Source organism: Anguilla rostrata, chromosome 2, assembly GCF_018555375.3.
Source record: "Anguilla rostrata isolate EN2019 chromosome 2, ASM1855537v3, whole genome shotgun sequence".
NCBI lineage: Eukaryota > Metazoa > Chordata > Actinopteri > Anguilliformes > Anguillidae > Anguilla > Anguilla rostrata.
The window spans coordinates 57,000,495-57,025,099 of record NC_057934.1 but is presented as its reverse complement, the minus strand read 5'-3'; the positions used below and the strand labels follow the sequence as shown (position 1 = coordinate 57,025,099).

The window sequence follows — 24,605 nt, the reverse complement described above, 5'->3', positions numbered from 1 at the left end:
CAAGCTGTCAGACTGTATTTTAGCATTACAAAGCTTCTTTTCCCAAACAGAGGCTTCAGATACTATTGCGACTCACTCTATAAAACCGTCTCCTTGACTACTTAATGCTAAGAGGAATTTAGAGTTTTAGAGATGAGAGGAGAAGAAGGGTGCTTGGATGGAGTGGAGAATTAAAAGATCAAGGGTCAAACAGCAGTGTAGAACTGAATTTTTCCAGTATTGGAGGTTGAGAGTTTGGAAGAAATTAGATCACTGATTCTCTTTATTAAGGCATACATATGAGCAATACAAGTCTCATTTTTCTTACCCAAATTTTGATCAATTAAAAATTTTCAAAAACCTTTCGGAAAAATATGTACTACAATTCCCCTCTTGAGGGAAAAAATGATATTATATTTACACATTTTTCCTCAATGTTTTCACCAAGCTGGGAGTTGTGAAATGCAATAATGCTTTCATTTATAATTGGGAGTCGGAGTTAAGGGCTCCTTCAGGAATGGGAGCAGGCCTGTTGTACTGCAAGGCTGATAAGACCCTTGTGTTTAGTGGCTGAGGGGAATTAGGCTGAAATCCCTGATGTTTTATGGCTGCTGTTCTCACTGTTATGGCAGAAAGGGTCAATGCGTTCCGGCTCGCTACCATAAACTTCCCTATTACAGCTTCCTGTTGTCCTGCTGATGGATGCCTTGCTCATCTCTAACTGACACAATGCCGGTCTGTCCCGAACGGCAAGCTTATGTTACAATTAACATAGCGGACGAGATATCGCTCCACCCCTTTTTCTGTCCATCTCAAATGAGCTCCGTATGCCCCGAAAAACTGCCACCTCTACGTCTGTCTGTCTGCCTGCCTGCCTTCCGGCCTTCCTGTCTGTCTGTCTGTCCTGTACACAGATATGTCTGTCCCTATGTCCTGCGCACTATTCCCGTGCCCTATGCCCTATGTCCTATGCACTATTCCACTACCGTGTTCCCTATGCCCTGTGTCCAATGCCCTGTGTCCTATGCAGTACTCACAGTACAGGGATATGTTAGGAGGTGGTGTGACATCTTTGCCACTGCCATTTGCCATTATATTAATTATTCAGCATTAGGCAGATTCCTCTGTTGAATGCTAATGTGTGAGCGCCACGCCGGTGGAGCTGAACGAGCCGCAGGTAATTGAGGCAGCGGCGCGACACGGACCCGTTGGGCATCATCGGCACGCTCCCCGCAGCGCGGTTACACCAGATTTATCTGCCAGGTTGTTTCATAAAGGTCACAAACCTGCTCTGCTCAGACACACTGAAAAGGTGAGCAAAAAAAAAAAAAAAAAATTGGGAGGAATAACATCAGCGTCACACGGTTGATATAGCAATCACTGATCTCGGACCAGTCTGGTGCCACTGACTTTACTGTCTGTGTCGAGCGCTTCCATTGGCTAGTCTGCAGCAGATCTACTTGTGCCAGTGGTTCTCATTTGACAAGTTGTTCGAGGTCTGCTCGAATTGGCTACTCTTATTGGTCACTCTCTGCTACAGTCCAGGTTGGCTGGTCTAACTGGATAAGCTGTACCAAGTCTTTCTACCTTTGGTTTTAGCAGGGTTGAGCTAGAACCGAGTTTTCCATATGAAACTCGAAGCCTTGCAGTCCAACGTGGCTGGGCTGGCCAGCGGAGGATGGGCTCCCCCTCTATAGCTGAGTTCCTCCAGAGATTTCTTTCCATCATAATTCCATCAGAGTTTCCTTTTTACCTCACGTGCTATTTGTGGGTCTGGTCTGATTTTTGCTCTTTTTTGCCTTTTTTATGCTACTCTGTCCTGCATCTTTGTGACAGTTTATTGTAAAAAGCACTACACAAATAAAATTGATCTGATTTTGATCTCTTTCTCTCTCGCACTCATAATCTCACTTGCACTCTTTCTCTTTCCCTCCCTTTATCTTTCTCTCTCCCTCTGTCTCTCATCTATTTTATTTTCTTCATTTTTGTGCGCCACACACACATGCAGTGCACACATTATTACACACATACACATGAATCTGAATACATACCCACATTCCTCACACCTACATGTGCAGATAACTGCAGCTGGCATATGGATGAACAGGCAAACACACACATGCACACACACAGAAGAATACAGACAGGCACACACACATACGCACAGAAGAACACATGCAAACACATGCACACACGCAAACACACATGCAAACACACACACACACACACACACACACTTACACACAGGGACAGAGAGAATAGCACTAATTGGGTGATGTGCTGGCAGTAACTAATTATAGGTACAGCGCTGCAAGGCTTCTGCTCTACACTTAGGAAGGGAGAACACACACACACACTCACGCACTCACACACACAAACACTCACACTCACGGACACACACATACACTCACACACACACACAGATGCATACACAGAGCGAGACACACACGCACACACACATACTTACACATACACATACACACACACGTACACATTTAAATTTTATTTCCTCTTTATTTTACATGTGAATGTAGCAGAGCAGGATGTTTAACTGAAGCTGTTTTGATAATTATAAGTTCCACGCAGAGATTTTGAACCTGCAGCTCTTGAGTTACGTTACATTGCATTACAGGCAATCAGCAGAATGTTTTTACATGGCACAGCGTTCATTTAAACAGCTGGATAATTAGTGAAGGCATTCAGGTGAAGTAGGTATTCAGGTGAAGGGCACAGCGGCAACGGGTTACAAGCGCGGGTTCCTTAAACACCATAGTGCACTGCCTCCCTGTTCCTTAGGCCTTCAGACACGTGACTGTCCCTGTTTGCCCTGCTGAGATCACTACTCACTCTGCCCTTGGGGCTGACCTTGTTTTGGTTTTGATGTCTGTGTGTGAATTATGCAGGATTCTAAATCCAGTTCAGAATCTTGAAGAGTATGGATTTGATGGATTTCTACTGTAAACATGCACGCACACACGCGCGCACGCACACACACACACTGCATGGACTCATAGACGCATAAAGACACACTTCACTTATACATGAATACATAAGCAAACACACATATTCACAACCGTGTACACACATGAACGATCGAGGGAAGGAGTCCAAGTCTTTGAAACATTTATGTGTGACACAAGCTGCATTGATTCTCATCTGTGGTGTTAAAATGTGGTTTGTGCAAATCAATGAGTGTGGGGTGGGGGGGTGAGTGGGGTGGTGGGGGGTGAAAATAATTCCTTCTGGCGGAAGAGTGAGTCACAGCATGTGGGGGGGGGGGCATGAAGGAGAGAGCCCGATATCCACCCTGGAATACACCGGAAAAGCAATGATTCATCACCAATAAAAATAGGGCATTGTGAAGGAGCCTGTGCATGTGTGTTTGTGTGTGTGTGTGTGTGTGCTAGTTTGAGTGTTTACCTGTGTGCATATGTGTGTGTATTTCAGTGTGTAATTCTCACTGTGTGTTTGTATGAATACAGTATGTGTCCATGTCAGTGCTTGTCTGTGTTTGTGCATGCTTGTGTTTGTGTGTGTGTTTGTACTTGTGTGTGTGCGAGTGTGTGAGTGTGTCCATGTGTGCGTCTTTATTGAGCCTATGTATTTGCATATTGCATATGATTCTGTGTAGGAAGGTTTGGTCAGATCACTCAATGTTCAATTATCTCTCTCCCCCCCTCTCTCTCTATCTCTCTCTCTCTCTCTCTTTCCTTCTCTCTCCAGGCGCTGTATCCCAGTTCAGAGGAGGGCTGGCAGATCTATAGCTCTGCCCAGGATGTGGACGGGAAGTGCGTGTGCACTGTGGTGGCACCAGCGCAGAACATGTGTAACCGTGACGCCCGCAGCAAGCAGCTCCGCCTGCTCATGGAGAAGGTCAGTCACACCTGTCAATCACCGAGAGGGTGCCGTGTGCTTCTCTTTACAACCTGGAGGACAAATGTGAACCATAGAGTTTATAATCTTCAATGATTTACAATCATCACAGTGAGTGTATAATGTATCACCACAGTGTATGAAATTTAGTGCATCACAGATAGTGTATAATGTATACCACTCTACAGATAAATAAATATAATGTATAAATGAATCACCACAGACAGCATATAGTGTAAAGTGCACCAGAGTGTATAGTATTTGACATACCATTGACTGTGAGCACGACAACTTTAAATTTGCCAATTCAGTTCATTTTAAGCAAAAAACACAGAATATGCATTTTATCGCCTACGTATGTGTTCCTGTCATCTTCTTGAGTCATGTTCTATAAGTGAGACCAATGGCATGTGTTAGTGGTCAAAATGGTTTTATTTTTTTCAGTAACATTTATATTGTATAATGCATAGTGCACAGACAGTGAAGGATGTATACTATACCACAGGCAGTGTATACTGTATACTGAACCACTGACAGTGTATGATGTATACTGTACCACAGACAATGTAGGATGTATACTGAACCACAGATAGTGTTTGATGTATACCGAACCACAGACAGTGTATGATGTATACTGCACCACAGACAGTGTATGATGTATACTGAACCACAGATAGTGTTTGATGTATACCGAACCACAGACAGTGTATGATGTATACTGCACCACAGACAGTGTATGATGTATATTGTACCACAGACAGTGTATGATGTATATTGTACCACAGACAGTGTATGATGTATACTGAACCACAGACAGTGTATGATGTATTGAGAACCACAGACAGTGTATGATGTATTGAGAACCACAGACAGTGTATGATGTATTGAGAACCACAGACACAGGACTGTCCCCAGACTTACATGACTAACGTGTTACGTGTTACTGCAAAAACTTCATGAATCATCCTATCCAGAATGCATTTCTTTAGTTCTGTTCTGAGTGATTCATAAGACTGAGTCAGGATGAAAGAAAGTCAGAAGAAAAAAAAGGGTTTTCTTTTTCACCGGAAGCTGAGAGCTCTTCTCCCCAGTGCCCCTGATCAAGGTGGTGGGAGAGATATGAGGATCAGGCACAGTGATCAGTCTCAGCAGGAAGTGACATCAGGGGTCAGACCGTCAGGCTGGGTTTTGTGATCTCTCGAGAGCAGAGCTTCTCGGGAGGCCGTTGGGAAGTGAGATTATTAGCCTGCATAAACTGCGAAAGCGTGAGATTAGTGTGAAAGAGGACGAGGCTGGAATGAGATCTGGTGAGATCAATTTGAGAGAACGTGAGATTGTGGCGTCAACGGTGAGTTCCCGGTTGAGGGGGTGTAATTGGTGTAATTGGGGTGATGCAGTAAATTTAGGATGAACGGCGGCAGACTGCTGGGCTGATTGGGACTATGGCAGAGCTCACTGTACTGAGCGATGTATAGTTTAGCTTAGCAGAAAGCCTGTTAGTCCTGAATATATGTTTTGTGAAAGAGAGAGAGAGATTAATCTGCTAAAGAGAGAGAGTGATGGAGAAAGAGAAAGATGAGGAGAAAAGGATGAAGAAAAAAAGTTTGGAGGATGGGGAGAGAGCGATAAAAAGAGTGAGTGAGAGAGACATTGTGAGTGAGAGAGAGAAAGAGAGAGAGAGAACAAGCATTAATCAGATAAAAATGTTCTTACGCCAGCACTGGATGGCCCTGCAGAAAGAAAACAGAGTGATGAATGAGAATTGGAGAGCAGGAATGGGAGAGACCGACAAAACAGGAAAAAGGACAGAAAAAAAAGATTTATTTTGTGTCCTGTCAGCTGCTTCTGACAGCAGAGGCCAAAAGTAACAAAAAACACCTACAGCCCAAAAGTACTCACAGCCCAAAAGTACACACAGCCCAAAAGCACCTACAGCCCAAAAGTACCCACAACCCAAAAGTACCCACAGCCCAAAAGTACCCACAGCCCAAAAGTACCCACAGCCCAAAAGTACCCACAGCCCAAAAGCACCCACAGCCCAAAAGCACCCACAGCCCAAAAGTACCCACAGCCCAAAAGTACCCACAGCCCAAAAGTACCCACAGCCCAAAGTACCCACAGCCCAAAAGACCCACAGCCCAAAAGCACCCACAGCCAAAAAGCACCCACAGCCCAAAAGCACCCACAGCCCAAAAGTACCCACAGCCCAAAAGTACCCACAGCCAAAAGTACCCAAGCCAAAAGTACCCACAGCCCAAAAGCACCCACAGCCCAAAAGCACCCATAGCCCAAAAGCACCCATAGCCCAAAAGTACCCACAGCCCAAAAGCACCCACAGCCCAAAAGCACCCACAGCCCAAAAGTACCTACACCACACCAACACCATATAAATACAGAACTGCATTTTGGTTATAACTCATATAACAAAGTATTTTATAGAGAGGCAAACAGACAGGGAGAGGAGAACAGAGAGAATACGAAGGAGAAGAAGAGAGGCAGATAGACAGGGAGAGAAGAAGAGAGAAAACAGGAGCAGAAGAGAGGAGAGAAGTGGAGATAGAGCGGGCAGAGAGAGACAGGGAGCAGTGAGAGGTGGAGACAGTGACAGATGATACATGCTTTTTTTCATTCAGCTGTGAACACACGTGTAACATGGGGGACTCTCAGCAATGTCACTCCTCCTGCATCTGTCATGCGTGTAGTCTCCTACGTGTGCCTGTGCTTGTGCGCTGTAAGCGTGTCCGTGCGCTATATCGCTGTGAAGCTCACAGAGCTGACTTCACCCTTTGAAAGGTGTAAGATCGGTAACACTTTATAATAAGGTCGCATGGATTGTCGCTAACTAATGTAATTCTTAACTGCTAACTACTGAAAAGTTTGTCTGCACAACTTTGTTAATGTATTTGTATTTTATTAATTAATGATAACACCTACAATAATTAGTGCCAATTCATATTGGAATTAAAAAAACTGTATAATTACTGTATAAGTGCATCCTTTGTTTTGCTAATGTATACATATCATGTAACTAATATGTTAGTTAATGTACAGTATTTGTTAAGTATCAACAGTAATGAAAAGTTAATTTCATGCTTAATTAAGGCATTTGTGCATCATTAATTTACATTAACTACATTTGTTAATGCAATTTCATGTGACCTTTTTGTAAAGTATTATCATAAGATCACAAATATGTGATAAGAATGTTCTTAACGGAATATTCTAATACTGATGTCACAGTCGCTGCTGGTTATTGTAAGTAGTATTGTAATGGAGTTCTATAACACTGCACACCAAAGAGTTAGAAGCTCTTTTGTGCTTTAAAACCTGGACGGAAACCTGGACGACGCAGTCGAATGGTTTTATATCATGATTTAAATTAGGTGACCTTGTTGTAGAAGTTGAAAAACTAGTGAAAGCTCCTCTGACAATTAGGCTTAATTGCCTTCTTTTCAGTGTGAATTATGAACAGCATCAGGATAATTCCTCTCACCGCAGTGAATGGTTACAACTGAACAGTTGCTCTGCTTTGCAGTTTCCCAGATACATTATTGAATGAGCTTTATAGGTCATTTTGCCACATAGATCAAAGCTGTGTGCTTTCTCTCCGGGTGCTCACTTGTGACTCTCCTCACAGTGATTGGTTCAGAGAGTCTGCTTCACATGGATTGGTTCAGACAGTCTGTTTTCCAGGGATTGGTTCAGACAGTCTGCCTTGCAGTGATTGGCTCAAACAGTCTGCCTTGCAGTGATTGGTTCAGACAGACTGCCTCGCAGTGGTCAGCTCAGACAGTCTGTTTTGCAGGGATTGGCTCAGACAGTCTGCCTCGCAGTGATTGGCTCAGACAGACTGCTTCACAGGGATTGGCTCAGACAGTCTGCCTTGCAGTGATTGGCTCAGACAGTCTGCCTGACAGTGATTGGCTCGGACAGTCTGCCTCGCAGGGATTGGCTCAGACAGTCTGTCTCGCAATTATTGGCTTAGACAGTCTGCCTCGTAGTGATTGGCTCAGACAGTCTGCCTCGCAGTGATTGGCTCAGACAGTCTGTATTGCATTGACTGGCACAGTAACAGGGATCAGAATGGAGTTGTCCTGCTATCTCTGCAGATGGGCATATCAGAGGAGAGGGGCGGGCACTTTAAAGCCAGTAAAGCTTATTCAACTCAGAAGTGAAATTAACTCAAGGGGGGGAATTTGAGATTTGTACCACAGATTTATTGGCCACATCTCAAAACCTTTAAAATTTGACAAAGCGGAAAGAGAGCTTTAAAGAAGGATGACAGTTACTGTGAATATTTGGCTCTCACATCAAATGGATTTAGATGAGCTGTCATCCCACCGCTGCGATAAAATGGCTGCCAAACCCGTTTTAAACGCGAAACTGCAAACTCTCATCTACTGCGCACCAAGAAAGAGTATCTATCCTCGCTAATATCTCCTCAAAGCACTTCAAGTTCTCCATAAAAATGACATTCATTGCTGTTATTTCTTTTTATTTAATAGTGTAAACAAATATTTTCAGAACAACTTTGCAAAAACACATCTTTCAATCACAGGGGCCGTGTTCTGAAGATGCATGCAAATGTACTGGCATTCCTTAAAAGGTTCAATATTTTCGACATTTAAAATGCTCTTTTTAAAATTCTGGTTTTTTATTAATGAAAAAGGGAAGGATGAGGGTAAAAACAGGCATTGAGACCCACGCTCTGTGATGTAAATGGTACAGAAATGGTGGGTGGATCCCAGCCTTGGCCATCAAAGCGGTGTTAATCGGGAGCAATCAGGAGGAGGACTGGCAGTGCAAACCCCGCCGCCCCCCCCCCCACCCCCACCCCACCCCCAGCGCGTAAGGAAGAACACAGCCTGGCCGGCAGCAGATTAATTACTGATAAAAAGTCATTTACTGCCGAGACACTTTAGAGAGCAAAGGGAAAAGTGAGAGGGAGCAAAAGGGGAGAGAGAAGGGGAGAACGAGAGAAAGGACAGAGAGGGGGCAGAGGGAAAGACAGAGGGAGGGAGAAGGGGAGAGAGAAGGGGGAGGACAGAGGTCAAACTCAAACAAAATGACAGAGGGAGAGAGGGAGGGTAGAGGTGAGGAAAAAGGGACAACAAAGAGGGAGAAGAGAAGAGCAGGATAACGAGTTAAGGAGAGGGAGAGGGAAAAAAGAGAGATAGAGGGAAAGACACTGGGAGAGGGAGAAAGAGAAGGAGAAAAAAACAGAGTGAGGGGGAATGAAAAGCGAGTAAAAAATGAGCTGAACTGAAAGACAGATGAAGGGAAAGATAGCGGAAGAGAGATAGACCGCAAGAGAGTGAGTAGAGAAGAAGGGGGAAAGAGGGAAGGAGAAGAGGAAGGAGGGAGAAATTATGAGAGGAGGGATAGGTTAGAGTGGAGAAACAGAGAGAGAAAAAGAAGGAGAGAGAAAGAATATGATCTTGATTTACAATGCAGAAAAATTGTGTTCTTCCACCAAATATGGAATTCACTAGCTAATACATCAGCTTCTGGTGAGAGGTCTTTTTTGACTGATAGGTCCACTGCTGAATTGTATTCTTAAATGAGTTCCTGCAATGCTTTTTGAAGTTATGGATGTGCCTTGGCAACAAATATGTTTCATTGATATGCCAATACTGTTTAATGGAATTGAGTGGGAGAGTGTGTGTGTGTGTGTGTGCGTGTGTGTGAGTGTGCATGTGAAGTGAGAGAGAGGGAGAACAAGAAAGAGAAAAGACAAATCGAATGACGGCAATGGAGAGAAATGGAGGGGGAGCATGGAAAAGAGAGCGAGAGAGAGAGAGAGAGAGAGAGAGAGAACATGTTGCCTGTTGACTCACACATCAGAGGTGCAGAAAAATAGGGCCGCCCTCCATTATATTATCCAGTGGAGTGTTATTCTCAGCCCACTAATACCAGGAATGGGCATCATTCTCATACCACTAATACCATTAAAGAGTGTTATTCTAAAACCACTAATACCAGGAAAGGGTGTCATTCTCACAGCACTAATACCATTAAAGAGTGTTATTCTAAAACCACTAATACCAGGAAAGGGTGTCATTCTCACAGCACTAATACCATTAGTGTTATTCTAAAACTACTAATACCAGGAAAGGGTGTCATTCTCACACCACTAATACCATTAAAGAGTGTTATTCTAAAACCACTAATACCAGGAAAGGGTGTCATTCTCACAGCACTAATACCATTAAAGAGTGTTATTCTAAAACCACTAATACCAGGAAAGGGTGTCATTCTCACAGCACTAATATCATTAAAGAGTGTTGTTCTAAAACCACTAATACCAGGAAAGGGTGTCATTCTCATACCACTAATACCATTAAAGAGTGTTATTCTAAAACCACTAATACCAGGAAAGGGTGTCATTCTCACAACACTAATACCATTAAAGTGTGTCATTCCCAAACCAGTAATACCACTAATACTACAAATAATTGTCATTCTTCACCAAATCACACTGAAGTATGGTCATTTGCAGCTAATTTAAGTTGTTATGGTTGGTCATTCTCACCAAAAATACACTTTGATTAGACATTCTCATTCAAAGCAAAACTGTGAACTTTATAATTAAAATGTGGTTTATTAGCCCGAGAGAAATTGGTCCAGGCTACAAAGATAGCCAAACTGTTTCTACACAATGCTAGCTGTAACACCACCAACAGACTATTGACAAAAAAAATTTGATTTTTAAAAACATTTTATAATGGCTCCATGTCAACATTTTGGCATGCCCTTTATAATCATCTATTAATATTGCCCAGATTAGGGTTACGGTTCCGAATAAGGTTAGCATTAGGGTGATTGCAACACCTTTTTTTTTAAACTAATTTTATATATATATATATATATATATATATATATATATATATATATATAACCCATTCCCCTTTTTGGTAAAATACATTTTTCGTATAAATTACTTGAATACATTCTTGTAAATATTTTATTGGTTACAGTAAATCTAAATTGTTTCTCACCCATATTAATGTACAAATCACATATTTATCATGGCTCAATTTCCATTTTTTGGTAGTAAATTGCAAAAGCTGTACAGTATGTATTGATACAGCTGATGTTAGGATTGTAAATGAGCTAAGTGTTAGGGTGAAGACAGGATTTGGGTTATGTACAGGAAAAATCTTTTAATATTGGGGCTATGATTAGGTTTAGGAATACGATAAGTGTTAGGGTTGAAAATGAAACTAAAAAAGAAAGGTTGCACGCCCTTTTGCCTCCAATGCAGTTTTTAATAACCAACATTTCAGCAGAAAGCCATCTTTGTCAGGGCTTTAACACAACAATCACCTCACACATGCATATTAGATTACTGAATCTGAATTCATCTGTGAGACAGGCAGTCAAGATCATGTGATGTAACAAGCCTGGGTCCACTCATAGAATTTAGAAAAAGAACCAAAAAGCAATTACCTTATATTACACTCTACGGAAATACTGTAGATATCCAATATGTCTGGAATCTATTCAATAAGAATTAATTCAGAAGCAATATATATTCTGCCCATGCACCTTAGTAATGGCAGGTACCACTATATAATAAACTGCAAAATTACACAATGAGATGACATTAGAAGAATCATTACATGTTCAATTTCAAAAGGCCGTCTCATAAAAACTTACAACTTTTCTTGAAACAAGAACTTTTCAGTTATTTTTGTATTATTTTTGAGTGCAGCGCTATCTATCTATATTTCACTTAGACATCGCTTAGAGTTTATAATGACTGCATCCAACAGTAATTTAAAAAAGCAAAGTACATTGAAAACTGTATTAGAGGGTTAGGATGGAGACCAGATTTGGGGAATGTTTAAGAGCATTAGGGTCAGCACAACAATTTTTATTTTAAATAATAGCATTTTTTGCATAGACATTAATAGCCCTATGCCGTAAAATGCATGGAATTAGGGTTAGTGTTTAGAATTTAAGTGTTAGGGTTGAAAAATGATTTGGGTTATGTTTGGGTGCTAGTATTATGCTTAGTTTTTTAAAATTTATTTTTGGATAACATATTTTTATTTGTAATTTTTTGAGGTCCTACTATAGTCTATGAAGTATATAGTTTTTCAGTGAAATATATCTTCCATAAAAAATGATTTCAAATGTATTTCCTTGGAAAATGTTTTTATTGCGTTGAGTGTATTTAAATGGTTTCACATCCATCTTAATTCTGAAATCATATATTAAAGATGACTGTTATTTCCACCTTTTGGTGGCAAGTCTTGCAATCGCATATTCACTGAAATAAGAGGAATTTTAGGCTTCAGCGTGAACTTGAATAAGTGCTAACACAAAGTAATTTATCATTTCTGAATATTCTCTGTGTTACCCTGGTTTTTGAAATATAATTTTTACATCAGCAAATATGTTAAGACTCCTGTGTATGGATGGATCCCATGGTCTGGTATCTGTTAAGGCTCTGTTCCACTGTGTGGATGGACCCCACAGTCTGGTATCTGTTAAGGCTCTGTTCCAGTGTGTGGATGGGCCCCATGGTCTGGTATTTGTTAAGGCTCTGTTCCACTGTGTAGATGGACCCCACAGTCTGGTATCTGTTAAGGCTCTATTCCAGTGTGTTGATGGGCCCCATGGTCTGGTATCTGTTAAGGCTCCATTCCAGTGTGTGGATGGTCCCCACGGTTTGATATCTGTTAAGGCTGTGTTCCACTGTGTGGATGGACCCCATGGTCTGGTATCTGTTAAGGCTCTATTCCAGTGTGTTGATGGGCCCTATGGTCTGGTATCTGTTAAGGCTCTGTTCCAGTGTGTGGATGGGCCCCATGGTCTGGTATCTGTTAAGGCTCTGTTCCACTGTGTGGATGGACCCCACAGTCTGGTATCTGTTAAGGCTCTGTTCCAGTGTGTTGATGAGCCCCACAGTCTGGTATCTGTTAAGGTACTGTTCCAATGTGTGGATGGGCTGTATGGTCTGGTATCTGTTAAGGCACTGTTCCAATGTGTGGATGGGCTGTATGGTCTGGTATCTGTTAAGGCTCTGTTCCAGTGTGTTGATGGGCCCTATGGTCTGGTATCTGTTACGGCTGTGTTCCAGTGTGTTGATGGGCCCTATGGTCTGGTATATGTTAAGGCTCTGTTCCAGTGTTTTTACATGTAAAATGTTGGTTGTACAGGAAGTACCTGGAGATCAACTCTGTCCTCTCTGATCCAGTCTGAAGGCTAAACATCAGCAAGTTTTCTCACAGAAATGTCCATGTGTGAAACAGTTTACCAGGTGACTTAGCAGAAGTAGGCTTTCAGATAGGCTATAGATTAATGAGGAGCATAGTTTAGCTGAATAGCTGATTGGTTATGTATCCCCATTAACTTATGTTCATAAGGAAACATCCATTAATCCATTCCATTACCCAATCAGAAGTATCCTTTTAAGAAAAAACCAGCCATCCATTCCATTTACCCAATCAGAAATGTCTTTGTAAGGAAACATGCAGTGATCCATTCCATTTACCTAATCAGAAATGTCATTTAAGGAAACATACAGTGATCCATTCCATTACCCAGTCAGAAATGTCCATATAAGGAAACACCCAGTGATCTATTTTATTACCCAATCAGAAAAAAATAATAATAATAATCTCAAGGAAATATCCAGGGATACCCCGCAGAAGCTTCCTCATAAGGAACCTGCCAGTCAGTGCTTGTGAACTGGTATCTGGGGACATCAGTGGGAGCGCAGTCGGGGGCTTTATCTCTGACAGCGCGTGACTCTGAAGATGAATCGGCATCTGATTCGTCTGAAAGTTGAGCATCAGTATAATTGATCTGCGCTCCCTCCAGTGTTGTGCTGCTTTGAACAGGCAGAATGAGCGACTGTCTGTAAAAGCTCTGTGATGTGTGAGGATCGGAAAAAAAAAACCTGTTCGGTCCACCTCCGGAGTATGCAGGCGGAGTTGCACTGAAATAGTACTGCATAGGAGTAGTGTACTTAAACAGGATTTTAATGCTGTGCTGTGTAGATGTAGTGTATTTAGACAGGATTGATGCTGCATGATGCTGTCTGTGGCACTGAGGCATATTGCTATCCATGGTCCTGAAACACTGTGTTTTCTGTGGTACTGATATATATTGCTTTCCATGGTCCTGAAACATTGTGTTTTCCGTGGCACTGAGATGTATTGCTTTCCATGGTCTTGAAACAATGTGTTGTCCATGGGATTGGAACGTGTTGCTGTCCATGGTCCTGAAAGATAGCCCTGAAACATTGTGTTGTCCATGGACCTGAAACACAGTGCTGTCTATGGTCCTCAAACATGATGGTGTCCTTGGCACTGGAAACATACTGCTGTCTGTGACAGTGGAACATGGAGGAGTTTGCCAAGAGAGAAGACACTCCAACAGCATCTAATAGCAGACATAATGGGTCAGGAACCATATAGCTACTACAGGATCTGTGTTTGCTATATTGTTCTGTGTCAGTCTGAGTGTGTGCACTGGACAGCGTGTGCTTTGGTCTCAGAGTATAATTATGGCAGTAAAGGCACCTTGGAGTTGTGAGTGTGAGTAATAGTGGGGTAATAATCAGAGAGAGAGAGAGAGAGAGAGAGAGAGAGAGAGAGAGATAATTGAACATTGAGTGATCTGACCAAACCTTCCTACACAGAATCACATGCAATATGCAAATACATTCTCAATAAACACACACACATAGACACACACACACACTCGCACGCACACACACACACATACACACATAGACACATGTACACACATGCACGCACACACACACACACACACACAGGTGGGGAGAGAGATAATTTTTTAAAGATAGTGCCCATTCATATTAAATTTTCTCAGGTTTCTGCTTTTCTCTGATGTCAGATTTGTGCCTAATTCATAATTAATGTCTGGGCATTCGGAGAATTCACAGAGTTGGCATGAGCAGCTGTCTGTTGAGAGTGAGAGAGAGAGGGAAGGAGGCAGGGAGGGAGAGAGGGAGGTGGAATGAGGGAGTGGGAGTGGAAAGGAAAAAGATGGAACAAAAGAAAGATGGAGGGAGAATTTAAATTAATGTATGAGGAAAGAGACAGAAAGAGAGATGTTTTCTCATTTATTCATTGTTTTTTTTCCAGGGTGTGGCATGGGGTAGGTTTTTCATGCAAATGAAGCAGATAAAAGAGATGAAAAATGAAGGTAGAGAATGGCAGGAACAATGATGTGTTAGTGTGTCAGGGAAGAAGGGCCATGGATGGAGAGATACCTGTGAAATAATGGCCAAATTTGAGTGTGTGTGTGTGTGTGTGTGTGTGTGTGTAACCCCAACCCCAGCCCCCACACTGTTCAGCTACTACATTACCCATGTACCCCTGGGGATCCTCCCGATTTACCTCTCTAAGAGCCCAGCATGGATATTACACCAACTGTGGGAGAGAGGGAAAAGAGCGAGGGATGATAGGCAGACAGGAAAAAAGATGGAAAAGCTGAATAACGGTGGAGACAAGGTAGGAAGGAAGTTGGTGAGAAAAAAGGTGACAGAGGGAGAAGAAAGGATGAGGAAAGGATGTGAACAAGTGCAGAAGGTTGGAGGAGAAAGGGAGAGCAGAGGAGTGAAGGGAGAGAGGGAGAGAGAGACACAAGTGAAGAAGAGGGAGTCAGGCAGGAAGGAAGCATAGAGAGAGAAGAAGGAGGCTTCCCGAGGAGGAAGAAGAATGAGTCACACAAACTGATGGCCAACCTTTCAGGATTTTAGCAAATTAATCAGTTCACATTTTTTTATTCATCAGCTGTCCAAGTAATTAATTAGTAAACTGTCTACTTTGCATTGTTATGTTTAGCTTACTGCTGCATACAAATTTTCTTTTATTTATTTATTTATTTAGTTATTTATTTATTTTTTGCTTTTAATCAGCCTTGTTATGTTTGTTGTTGAAAATGTGACAGCAATTTGGCAAAATGATGACTTTGTTATGCCAATAATTGCACTTAAACTGAAATTGAAACTGAACTGAAACAGGGAGAGGGGGGATTGCTTCTGTTTTTTGTTTTTTGTTTTTGGTATTTGTTTTTCTGTTGCTCTGGTGTTTATGAATGTTTATCGGGCTTTAGAGTTGGTTTATAGCTGTGATGTTTATTTTCATTGGAAATGCTTTCTATATTAGCCTCTGCAAAACTCTACATTTGAAGCCATGCCAATAAAGCACATTCACCTCTGAGTTTAAGAGAGGGATAGAACAGGAGAGAGGGAGGGACAGAGGGGGAGAGGAAGAGAGGGAGAGAGGGAGAGAAAAGAGGAGGAGGAAAGGGCTACAGAAACAGATGAGTGCTTAATTCCCAGAAAAGTTCAGACAGTAAAGATCCCAATCCAGCTGCATCTACTAATCTATCTCTAACCCATCCCTCTTCCACCTACCCCACAAATCTATCTCTAACCCCTCCTCTCCTCCACCTTCTACCCCAAATCCATCTCATACCCCTCCCTCTTACACCCTTTTCTTCCAAATCCATCTCTAACCCCTCCCTACTCCACCTTCTCCCCCGAATCCATCTCTAACCCCTCCCTCATCCACCCTTTCCCCAAATCCATCTCTGACCCCTCCCCCTTCAGCCAGTCCTCCACATCCATTTCTAACCCCTCTCTCTACCACCTTCTCCCTAAATTCATCTCTAACCCCTCCCTCCTCCACCTTCTCCTCCAAATCCATTTCTAGCTTATCCCCTCTTACCCTCAGACATCGCACACATACTTGCATGTATATACACCCCCATATACCACACACACACACACACACACACACACACACACACACACATCCCTGCGGACAGTGTGTGTTTCTGGGTGCCTGGTCACTCCCGGAGCAGAGCTGTCAGTCAGAGTAATTGGATGCCGCTCACCTTGGTGAGGAAGGTTGCCACGGTGACAGCGAGACGTTCAGAGTGGGTGGGGGGCGCAGGCTGCTAGGGGGGTTAGAGACCCAATCAGGTCCCTGTCCTTCTAGCTGACAAAATAATCCCACCACAGCAAGCCCAAGAGCTGCCTCTTACTCCCCCTCCTGCTCACACATAAACAGTACAGAGCGCTTCCTCAGGTCATAAACAACATACACCGTCACCCACTACCACACTCACAGAATATACACCTTTAACAGAACCACTGACCTCTACCACACTCACAGACTATACACCTCTAACAGAACCACTGACCTCTACCACACTCACAGACTATACACCTCTAACAGAACCAATGACCTCTACCACACTCACAGACTATACACCTCTAACAGAACAACTGACCTCTACCACACTCACAGACTAATACACCTCTAACAGAACCACTGACCTCTACCCCACTCACAGACTATACACCTCTAACAGAACCACTGACCTCTACCACACTCACAGACTATACACCTCTAACAGAACCACTGACCTCTACCACACTCACAGACTATACACCTCTAACAGAACCACTGACCTCTACCACACTCACAGACTATACACCTCTAACAGAACCACTGACCTCTACCACACTCACAGACTATACACCTCTAATAGAACCACTGACCTCGACCACACTCACTCAGAATTACATCGTTAGTTGCACTACTGATCTAATCAGTTAAATGCAGCCAAACTAGAATTGATCTAATTAAATGACAAACTGTCCAAACCCACCCCCTCGTCCCCTTTTGCTGCGCATGAATGCGTCTGTCCAACTGAGACTAAAATTAGCATCACTCACTCCTCCCCCCACCATCCCCCCCTCCCCCCCACACACACTCACATGCACGCACACATACATACAGACACACACACATATTTTTGTTGGCTTTCTCTATTTTAGTTATTTTATTGCCATGAAACGGATACCCTGCTTTCGTCCGTGTGGTTTTATATGCTTCAGAAAAAACTTTGCATTTGAGGCCATTATTTTTTCACCAACATGGCCGTTTTTGTGTCCGTCGTGATAAACTTATGAATAGCATGGAGGATGCTGGGAGGTTTCTCGAGCCTTTATTTTGCTCTCGGTTTGGAGGAAAGAAGCTGTAATGAGCTGAACAAATAATTGTCCTGGGCAAAGTGCTGAAAACTATTTTTGTTTACTGCTGATAGTTATTGCGTCTCCCACACTGCAAAGATGAGGGTCGTTTCCTTTCCAAATGTTTTAATGCATTAATAAATACGTATGAGGAAGGCAACAGGAGTGGTGCACACACAGAAAGATGCTTGTGCTCATTCTCTGATTTATGTGTGTGTGTGTGTGTATAATTCATCATTTCCTCTGTCCTTCATGCTAGCAAAATCTTTATTCTATTTTGAAACTTTTTTTTATCCGGAAGGTATACACGCATGCATGCATACACACACACTCACAAACACACACAGCAGGATAGGCTGTCAGCTTAACACACAGGAGTCATAACACCAAAGAATGAGCCGTAAAAATCAAATAATGAAAGTTATCACTTATTCGTGCACACACACACGCACACAGAGGCACACTTTGAGCCAGCGCAATTTCTGGCTCTTTTGTTAGTGTTGAGACACAAATAATACTCTCCAACGCATCAGTAACAAACAGCAGGAGAAATCCTACCTCCATTTTGAAAGCTGCCTTGAACTTTAAAGATGGTCGCGCTTTCTTTACTGTGCTACTTAGTGACTTTCCAGCTGAAATAAAGAGATTTTATTTTTTTTAAAACGGGGATGAAAAGATAAGGCTTACTCATGCTCAGTTTCAGAATTAAGATACGTATTCACACAGGTCAGATTCTGGAATGTTCCAGGACTCTTCACCTGGGTTTCCTTCTGATGACTCACACAGACCCTTTGCTCTCAGGTAGTCCTCCTCCTGTCTGCCATCTGGGCCTTTTCTGTTGCCCCTAACGAGGGCAGATTGGCTGCAGGTTTCTGAGATTACATTACATTACATTACAGGCATTTAGCAGATGCTGTTATCCAGAGCGACTTACACAACTTTTACATAGCATTTTACATTGTATCCATTTATACAGCTGGATATACACTGAAGCAATTTCAGTTAAGTACCTTGCTCAAGGGTACAATGGCAGTGTCCTTACCCGGGAATCGAACCTGCGACCTTTCGTTTACAAGCCCAGTTCCTTACCCACTGTGCTACACTGAGATGAGACTGTCTGGCGGAGAGAGGGAAAACAAAATGGCTACCTGGGCAACATTGGCTGGTAGCCATGAAGGCACAGCTCATGACACTACATTAAACAGGGTGGTGTGTTGGGAGTGTGCTCACAGACATTGAAATGTCCTTTTAGCATTTGATTAGCGCCCATGTGACAAACACCACTAGGGATGACATCATTTCTTTTCAAGAGAGGCGAAACCCAAATCCCAGACTGGGAAGATGATGTTTAATGAGGGACTGTGTTTACACAGTGGGTGGCGAGGCCCAGCAAAGACATGCGAGGGATTTGCCAACCAGTCATAACGAGAGAAGCACACAGTTAGCATCGACACAGAAATAGCAGCACTGGGCATCTACGGCCGCAACACACACACACAGACATTAATTGATATGGATATAATTGTGTAACATGAGCTGAGTAAGTGTAGCTGTTTGTTATTGAATTGTTGTTGCCATATTGTGTGCAAGAGTGCCTTGTGCAAAAAACAAAAAAACAGTCATTATAAAATGTAGAGCATCTATATCAGGCATTAATATTTACTTGTGTTGCTTGCTGCATTAAACCAATGGGGTTATTCCCACCCAACTCCATATTACCAAATACTTTTTATTCTTTTCTACCGCCATGAAAATCCTCATTTATGTTGTGCTGTATTTTCTGTTTTGTCTAAGAAGTTTGTGTCTCAAACAAAGATGATTTTTAAGGAATAGAAAACTGTTTTTAATTTCATTTGCCAGCATTATGATATAGTCACATGGGGTTTTGAACAAGCTTTATTAGTCGTTGTGTCACGAGGCATTCGACAATACTTAGTGCTTGATGAGAACTTTAAAACTAGTGTAAAATAAAATGTATAATGCTGCCATTGGTGATGCCAGCGCATAAACTTTGAGTTAATATTTAACGCAGACACGCAGTTTTCTGAATTCAGCAATCCCTGAAATGTTTGTGCAGCAATAAAAAAGGCAATGTTTTTAAACGGACTGACTTATTGAATTCACAGGCAGAGGACAAATTTTGATTGAATCCTGGCCCCAGACTTAATGCGTTTTCCCCCGTCGAATGACAGGTATCAGCGATGCTGACGGAAAATGTTTCCCTTGCATTCAGAGCTTCTTCAACTTTGTTCTAAATTTTACTTATGAACTGTCAAGCAAGACAGAAGTAATGGCAGCGCAATATGCCGGCATGAAAAGAAAAGCAGAGCCGTAAATTGTGTAAAGCGATTTCGCTTCGGGGGTTCCGTCAGGTTTAATGTTGTCAGTACAGCAGGTACACCTGTTTCCTTCCTGTTTTGTATGCATGCTATTCACGACGTGACAGCGGCGTTTCCTCATCTGGTTATTCGCGGTTATTTCTGCCCGAGTTTTCTTTGCAGACATTTTATTTCTTCTCCCCCCGCACGATTTTTCTTTGCACCTGTTATTTTCCACCAATATTTTGTACGCATGATCGGATCCCACTGTCTGGTCATTATTCTCTGCTTTCTACATCACGTTAGACCCGGTGTGAAACGTCTTTCAGATTAAACTGGAAAACCGACGCTGTTGCATGTGTGAGGAATAGTGAGGACCACTATGTTCATGATGAATGTGTGTATGTGAATGTGTGTGTGTGTGTGTGTGTGTGTGTGTGGGAGTATGAGTGTATGTGTGTTGTTTGTGTATGCGTGTGTGTGTGTGTGTGTGTGTACCACTAGTTTCCACAATAGGGTGTTTCTTTGGAGTGACTGTATAATTGGCTACCTTCCTTAATTGTCTGACAGCTACTTTGTCATTAACTGCACAAAGACTGTGACTGCGTGGAACCCACACATTCCAACTCTGTGACCATCTACACCCAAACATTCTAACTCTGTGACCATCTAGACCCACACATTTTAGCACTGTGACCATCTACACCCAAACATTCTAACTCTGTGACCATCTAAGCCCAGACAGTTTAGCACTGTAACCATCTAAACACACATCTCATCTGGCCCATACGGACAAAGGTAAAGGCACTGACAGTGAATGCCTAGTTTTAACTTACTAGCATAAGACTATATAATGAAGAGAATGAGCCATCTGGACATGTCATTTACCTACAGCCCAGAGCAGGGATGGCCATTTCTTTTCAGTTTTTTTTTTTTTTTGGTCCCACCTGTCGTTCTGGGTTAGTGAGCTAATTAGCTATGCGCGACAATAATGGTTCACTTGTATATTAGACCACATTTCAAATTGCAATACAGAAACATTCATGAACTTGGAAAGAAACGTTGCTTGATCAGTTTATTAAGAGTAGGAATTATCATGAAATCCAGAAACGGACATTCCTCCTTGCCCAACCTTTACCTGTATAAGTACTCTGTCAAGCAGTAGACTCCCGGAGAACCCCTACCTCTTGGACATGACCTGAAACTCTTCCACGCATTGACAACTCTCTATATATATAAAAAAACTTGCAGAATTTACCTTTAGCTAATTTGCCCCTATGCCCCCATGTTCAACCAGAAAAAGCCATTTTTTAAAATTGACTTTCCTATTCAATGCTCATCCAACCAGTTAATTCCTTTTGAGATTTTAAAAAGCTTCATCCACATCAGCTTTTGTCTCCTTTATCTGAGCCTGAATAGGGAAAGTATCTTAAGTCTGTCCCTGTAAACTTTTACATTTCATATCTGGATCTAGTTTCATTGTCCTTCCTTTTCAAGGACTTCTATAGCTTTCTTATATGAGGTGCACAGAACTGCAAACGTACTCTATATTTTGTCTGACAAATACAGTGCCACCAATATGATGCTTAGGTCTTTGTAGAGTAGGTTCTGTGGAATGTTTTTTTTTCAAACTTCTTGAATTCCAGTACCCTGTTCTATAACTCTACCAGTAGTGATTGTTACATCAGAATTAGAATGTTCAGTTATGAACATTCTAATGACATATTTGTCACCGTAAAGCGTTCATTCAAACTTGTTTTTTTTATCTCTGAATGTTATAGCACATTGCTAAGATGCTGCTAGACCCGCTACTATTCGCGAGGCTAATTTCTCTGACTCACACAGATTATTGTATATATGAGACTGTAAGGGTCTAGTCTATATCTCTAACTGTGATAGTCGAGTGCATATTCCTGACTGTGATAGACTAGTATATGTCACTAACTGTGATAGACGTGCGTACATCTGTAACTGTGGGAGACCCAGTGCTGATTGGTTGGCTGCTCTGTGATTGACAGGTCCAGAACATAACTCAGTCCATGGAGGTGCTGGACCTGAGGACGTACAGGGACCTGCAGTACGTCCGCAACACAGAGTCCCTCATGAAGACCGTGGACAGCAGACTGAAAATGGCCTCGGACAACCCCAGATCCCTCAACCCCAAGAGCTTTCAGGTGCCCCCGCCCCCCAGCTGTCACCTGTCACCTGTGCTGAATCTCAGAATGCTCTCAGTCACTTTCCCTCGCCCATGTCTGTTCTGACTCCGCCCCTTCTCTCTGTGCTTGGAGGGTATGGCTGGGAGAAATGTTCTCTGCTGAATTGTTGCCTTGGAGATGATACCCTTGCCCATGTGATGTTCATTGTACAGGAGGAAATGGAGTCCAGGCTAGTTACAGTTAATCTTTGCATTGGAGGCCGAGTCGTTCTAGCCAAGGTTTACCTTCGATACAGAAACAGCTATTTTACAGGCTGCGAGGTCTTTATCCGGACTACCTCATCACCACTATTTAAAACTGCCTTTAAATTGATTATCAAACAAAAAATGAGTCGTCAGGATATGGAGACCATGGCCTGGATTAAAAAAATAAATAAATGCTAAATAATAAATAACTGTTAAATAATTAAGATGTCTAGGTCTCAAGGCGTATTGATACTTGTGTTTATTTGTAAGCCAAAATTAAGGAGGACAAATGTTGACTAAATTCAGGCCCTCATGTTCCTTGCATTTGTACAGTGAATACATGCATTTGTAATAACTAAGGATCTCTAACATGAGTCTGTGCTACATCTGTGTGCCCAGTTTGTGCGGACATCTACTGCATGTAAAATGGCAATTAGGAGGAGCAAATGCTCTCTCTGGCTTTCACACGAACACAAACACACACACACAACCTCTCTTTGGCTTTCACACTGACTCATTGGGATGGCAGGTATGCCATCCCGCCAAGTTACGCCTTGGCGGGGGCATGCCCCATATATACACACACACAGAGACACACATGCAAAAAGAACACTTTTATATCAATCCATTTTCAAGGGGGAAAGCAATGATAGTCTTCTGAAGCCCTTTGCTGGTAGTAGCTTTGTTATGCAGCAATTGATGTGGTTTTGAGATAATTTTTCCCCAGTAATTTTTCAGTTCAGCAGTTCCATCACAGCTTACGTTCGTTTCAGTGATGGAAGATGTGATTTAAGAATGGCTGTCAAAAGTCCATTTTCAAAAGACCCGATTATCAAAGTTTCTTTCCTCACTATATAAGGTTCAAGGTGAGACTTCACCCTCAATTCAATTTTTGATGATAAATGTTTGTGCCTACTGATAATATGTTGAAGAAATAACCCAATTTTGACATGCTAAGCTTTTTGATGCCAGAGTTCTCCCATCCTGCAAAAAATCTCCAGGAACACAGGGACACCTCACCCAATCAATAAAGCAGTACACCAAAAGTAATACATCCAAGTAATTGTAAATTAGGAAAATAGCTCACCTTCTAACAGTGGAGGTATCGATAGACTCCAGTAACATTAAATTGGGGTTTAATTCCCTTTTGCATTATAAGAAGAAGGGGAGGCATTACATCCCACTGACATCATCACTTAAAATTGAATTGTACAGGTGAAAGACCAAAGATGCCATTTTAATACATCAGATAAAGGTCATTGTAATTATTCTGAGGGGGAGACGGAACGTACCAAATTATAGTTTGTGGTTGAAGGTTCCCCTTAACAGCAGCAGACTTAGAGTCGGGTTCTCATTATATTTTTCTGGAAATTTAACATTTTAAGCATTCAAGCAGAGGGACAAGGTTAGTCACCCTAACTAATTAAATTTGCTGCAGCTGTAGTGATAGGAGCAGGCATTTTGAGAGCCCACTTTGAAAGTGGATCAAGGCCAGCAGAAGGGAGGGTTCCAGGCAAAGGGCTCAGCTTCCTTGCTCCAAGTCTGAATTATGAGTTTGGGCCTTGAGCTGCAGCAAGGCCCGGGGTGGGAGAATTATGAGTCCAAGACTACATGGAGGAGGAGAAGGAGGAGGAGGAGGAAGAGGAGGAGGAGGAGGAGAAGGAGGGAGGGATGAGGTGTAGGGGGAGTTCCAGTGTATGTGTGTGTTTATGGGATAGTGTGATTGTGTGTGTGAGTGTGTCAGAGAGAGAGAAAGAGCATGTGTGTGTCTATGTGTGTGAGAAATAGAGTGCGTCCATCCACTAACTATATGTGATTTATACGGTTGAGCCTATCCCAGCATGCATTGGGCAATGGGCAGGAATACACACTGGACAGTTTGCCAGTCCATCTGAGGGCACACAACATTCATTCACTCACACACTCATACATAGGGGCAATTTGGACTCTCCAATTAACCTGAATTTTTTTTGGACTCTGGGAGAAAACCGGAGTACCCGGAGGAAAC

General features: G+C 42.4%; 1 protein-coding gene across 2 annotated transcripts in view; it reads left to right on the top strand.

The window, feature by feature from the left end:
• The window catches only part of LOC135248552 (noelin-2-like), a 93,893-nt gene that overhangs the window by 49,788 nt on the left and 19,500 nt on the right, over window positions 1–24,605 (top strand). For both annotated transcript variants that reach the window (XM_064323330.1, XM_064323331.1), the window contains exons 2-3: window positions 3,703–3,852; window positions 22,215–22,370. In XM_064323330.1, coding sequence (XP_064179400.1) covers window positions 3,703–3,852; window positions 22,215–22,370 — 306 coding nt within the window. The remainder of the gene's footprint in view (window positions 1–3,702; window positions 3,853–22,214; window positions 22,371–24,605) is intronic.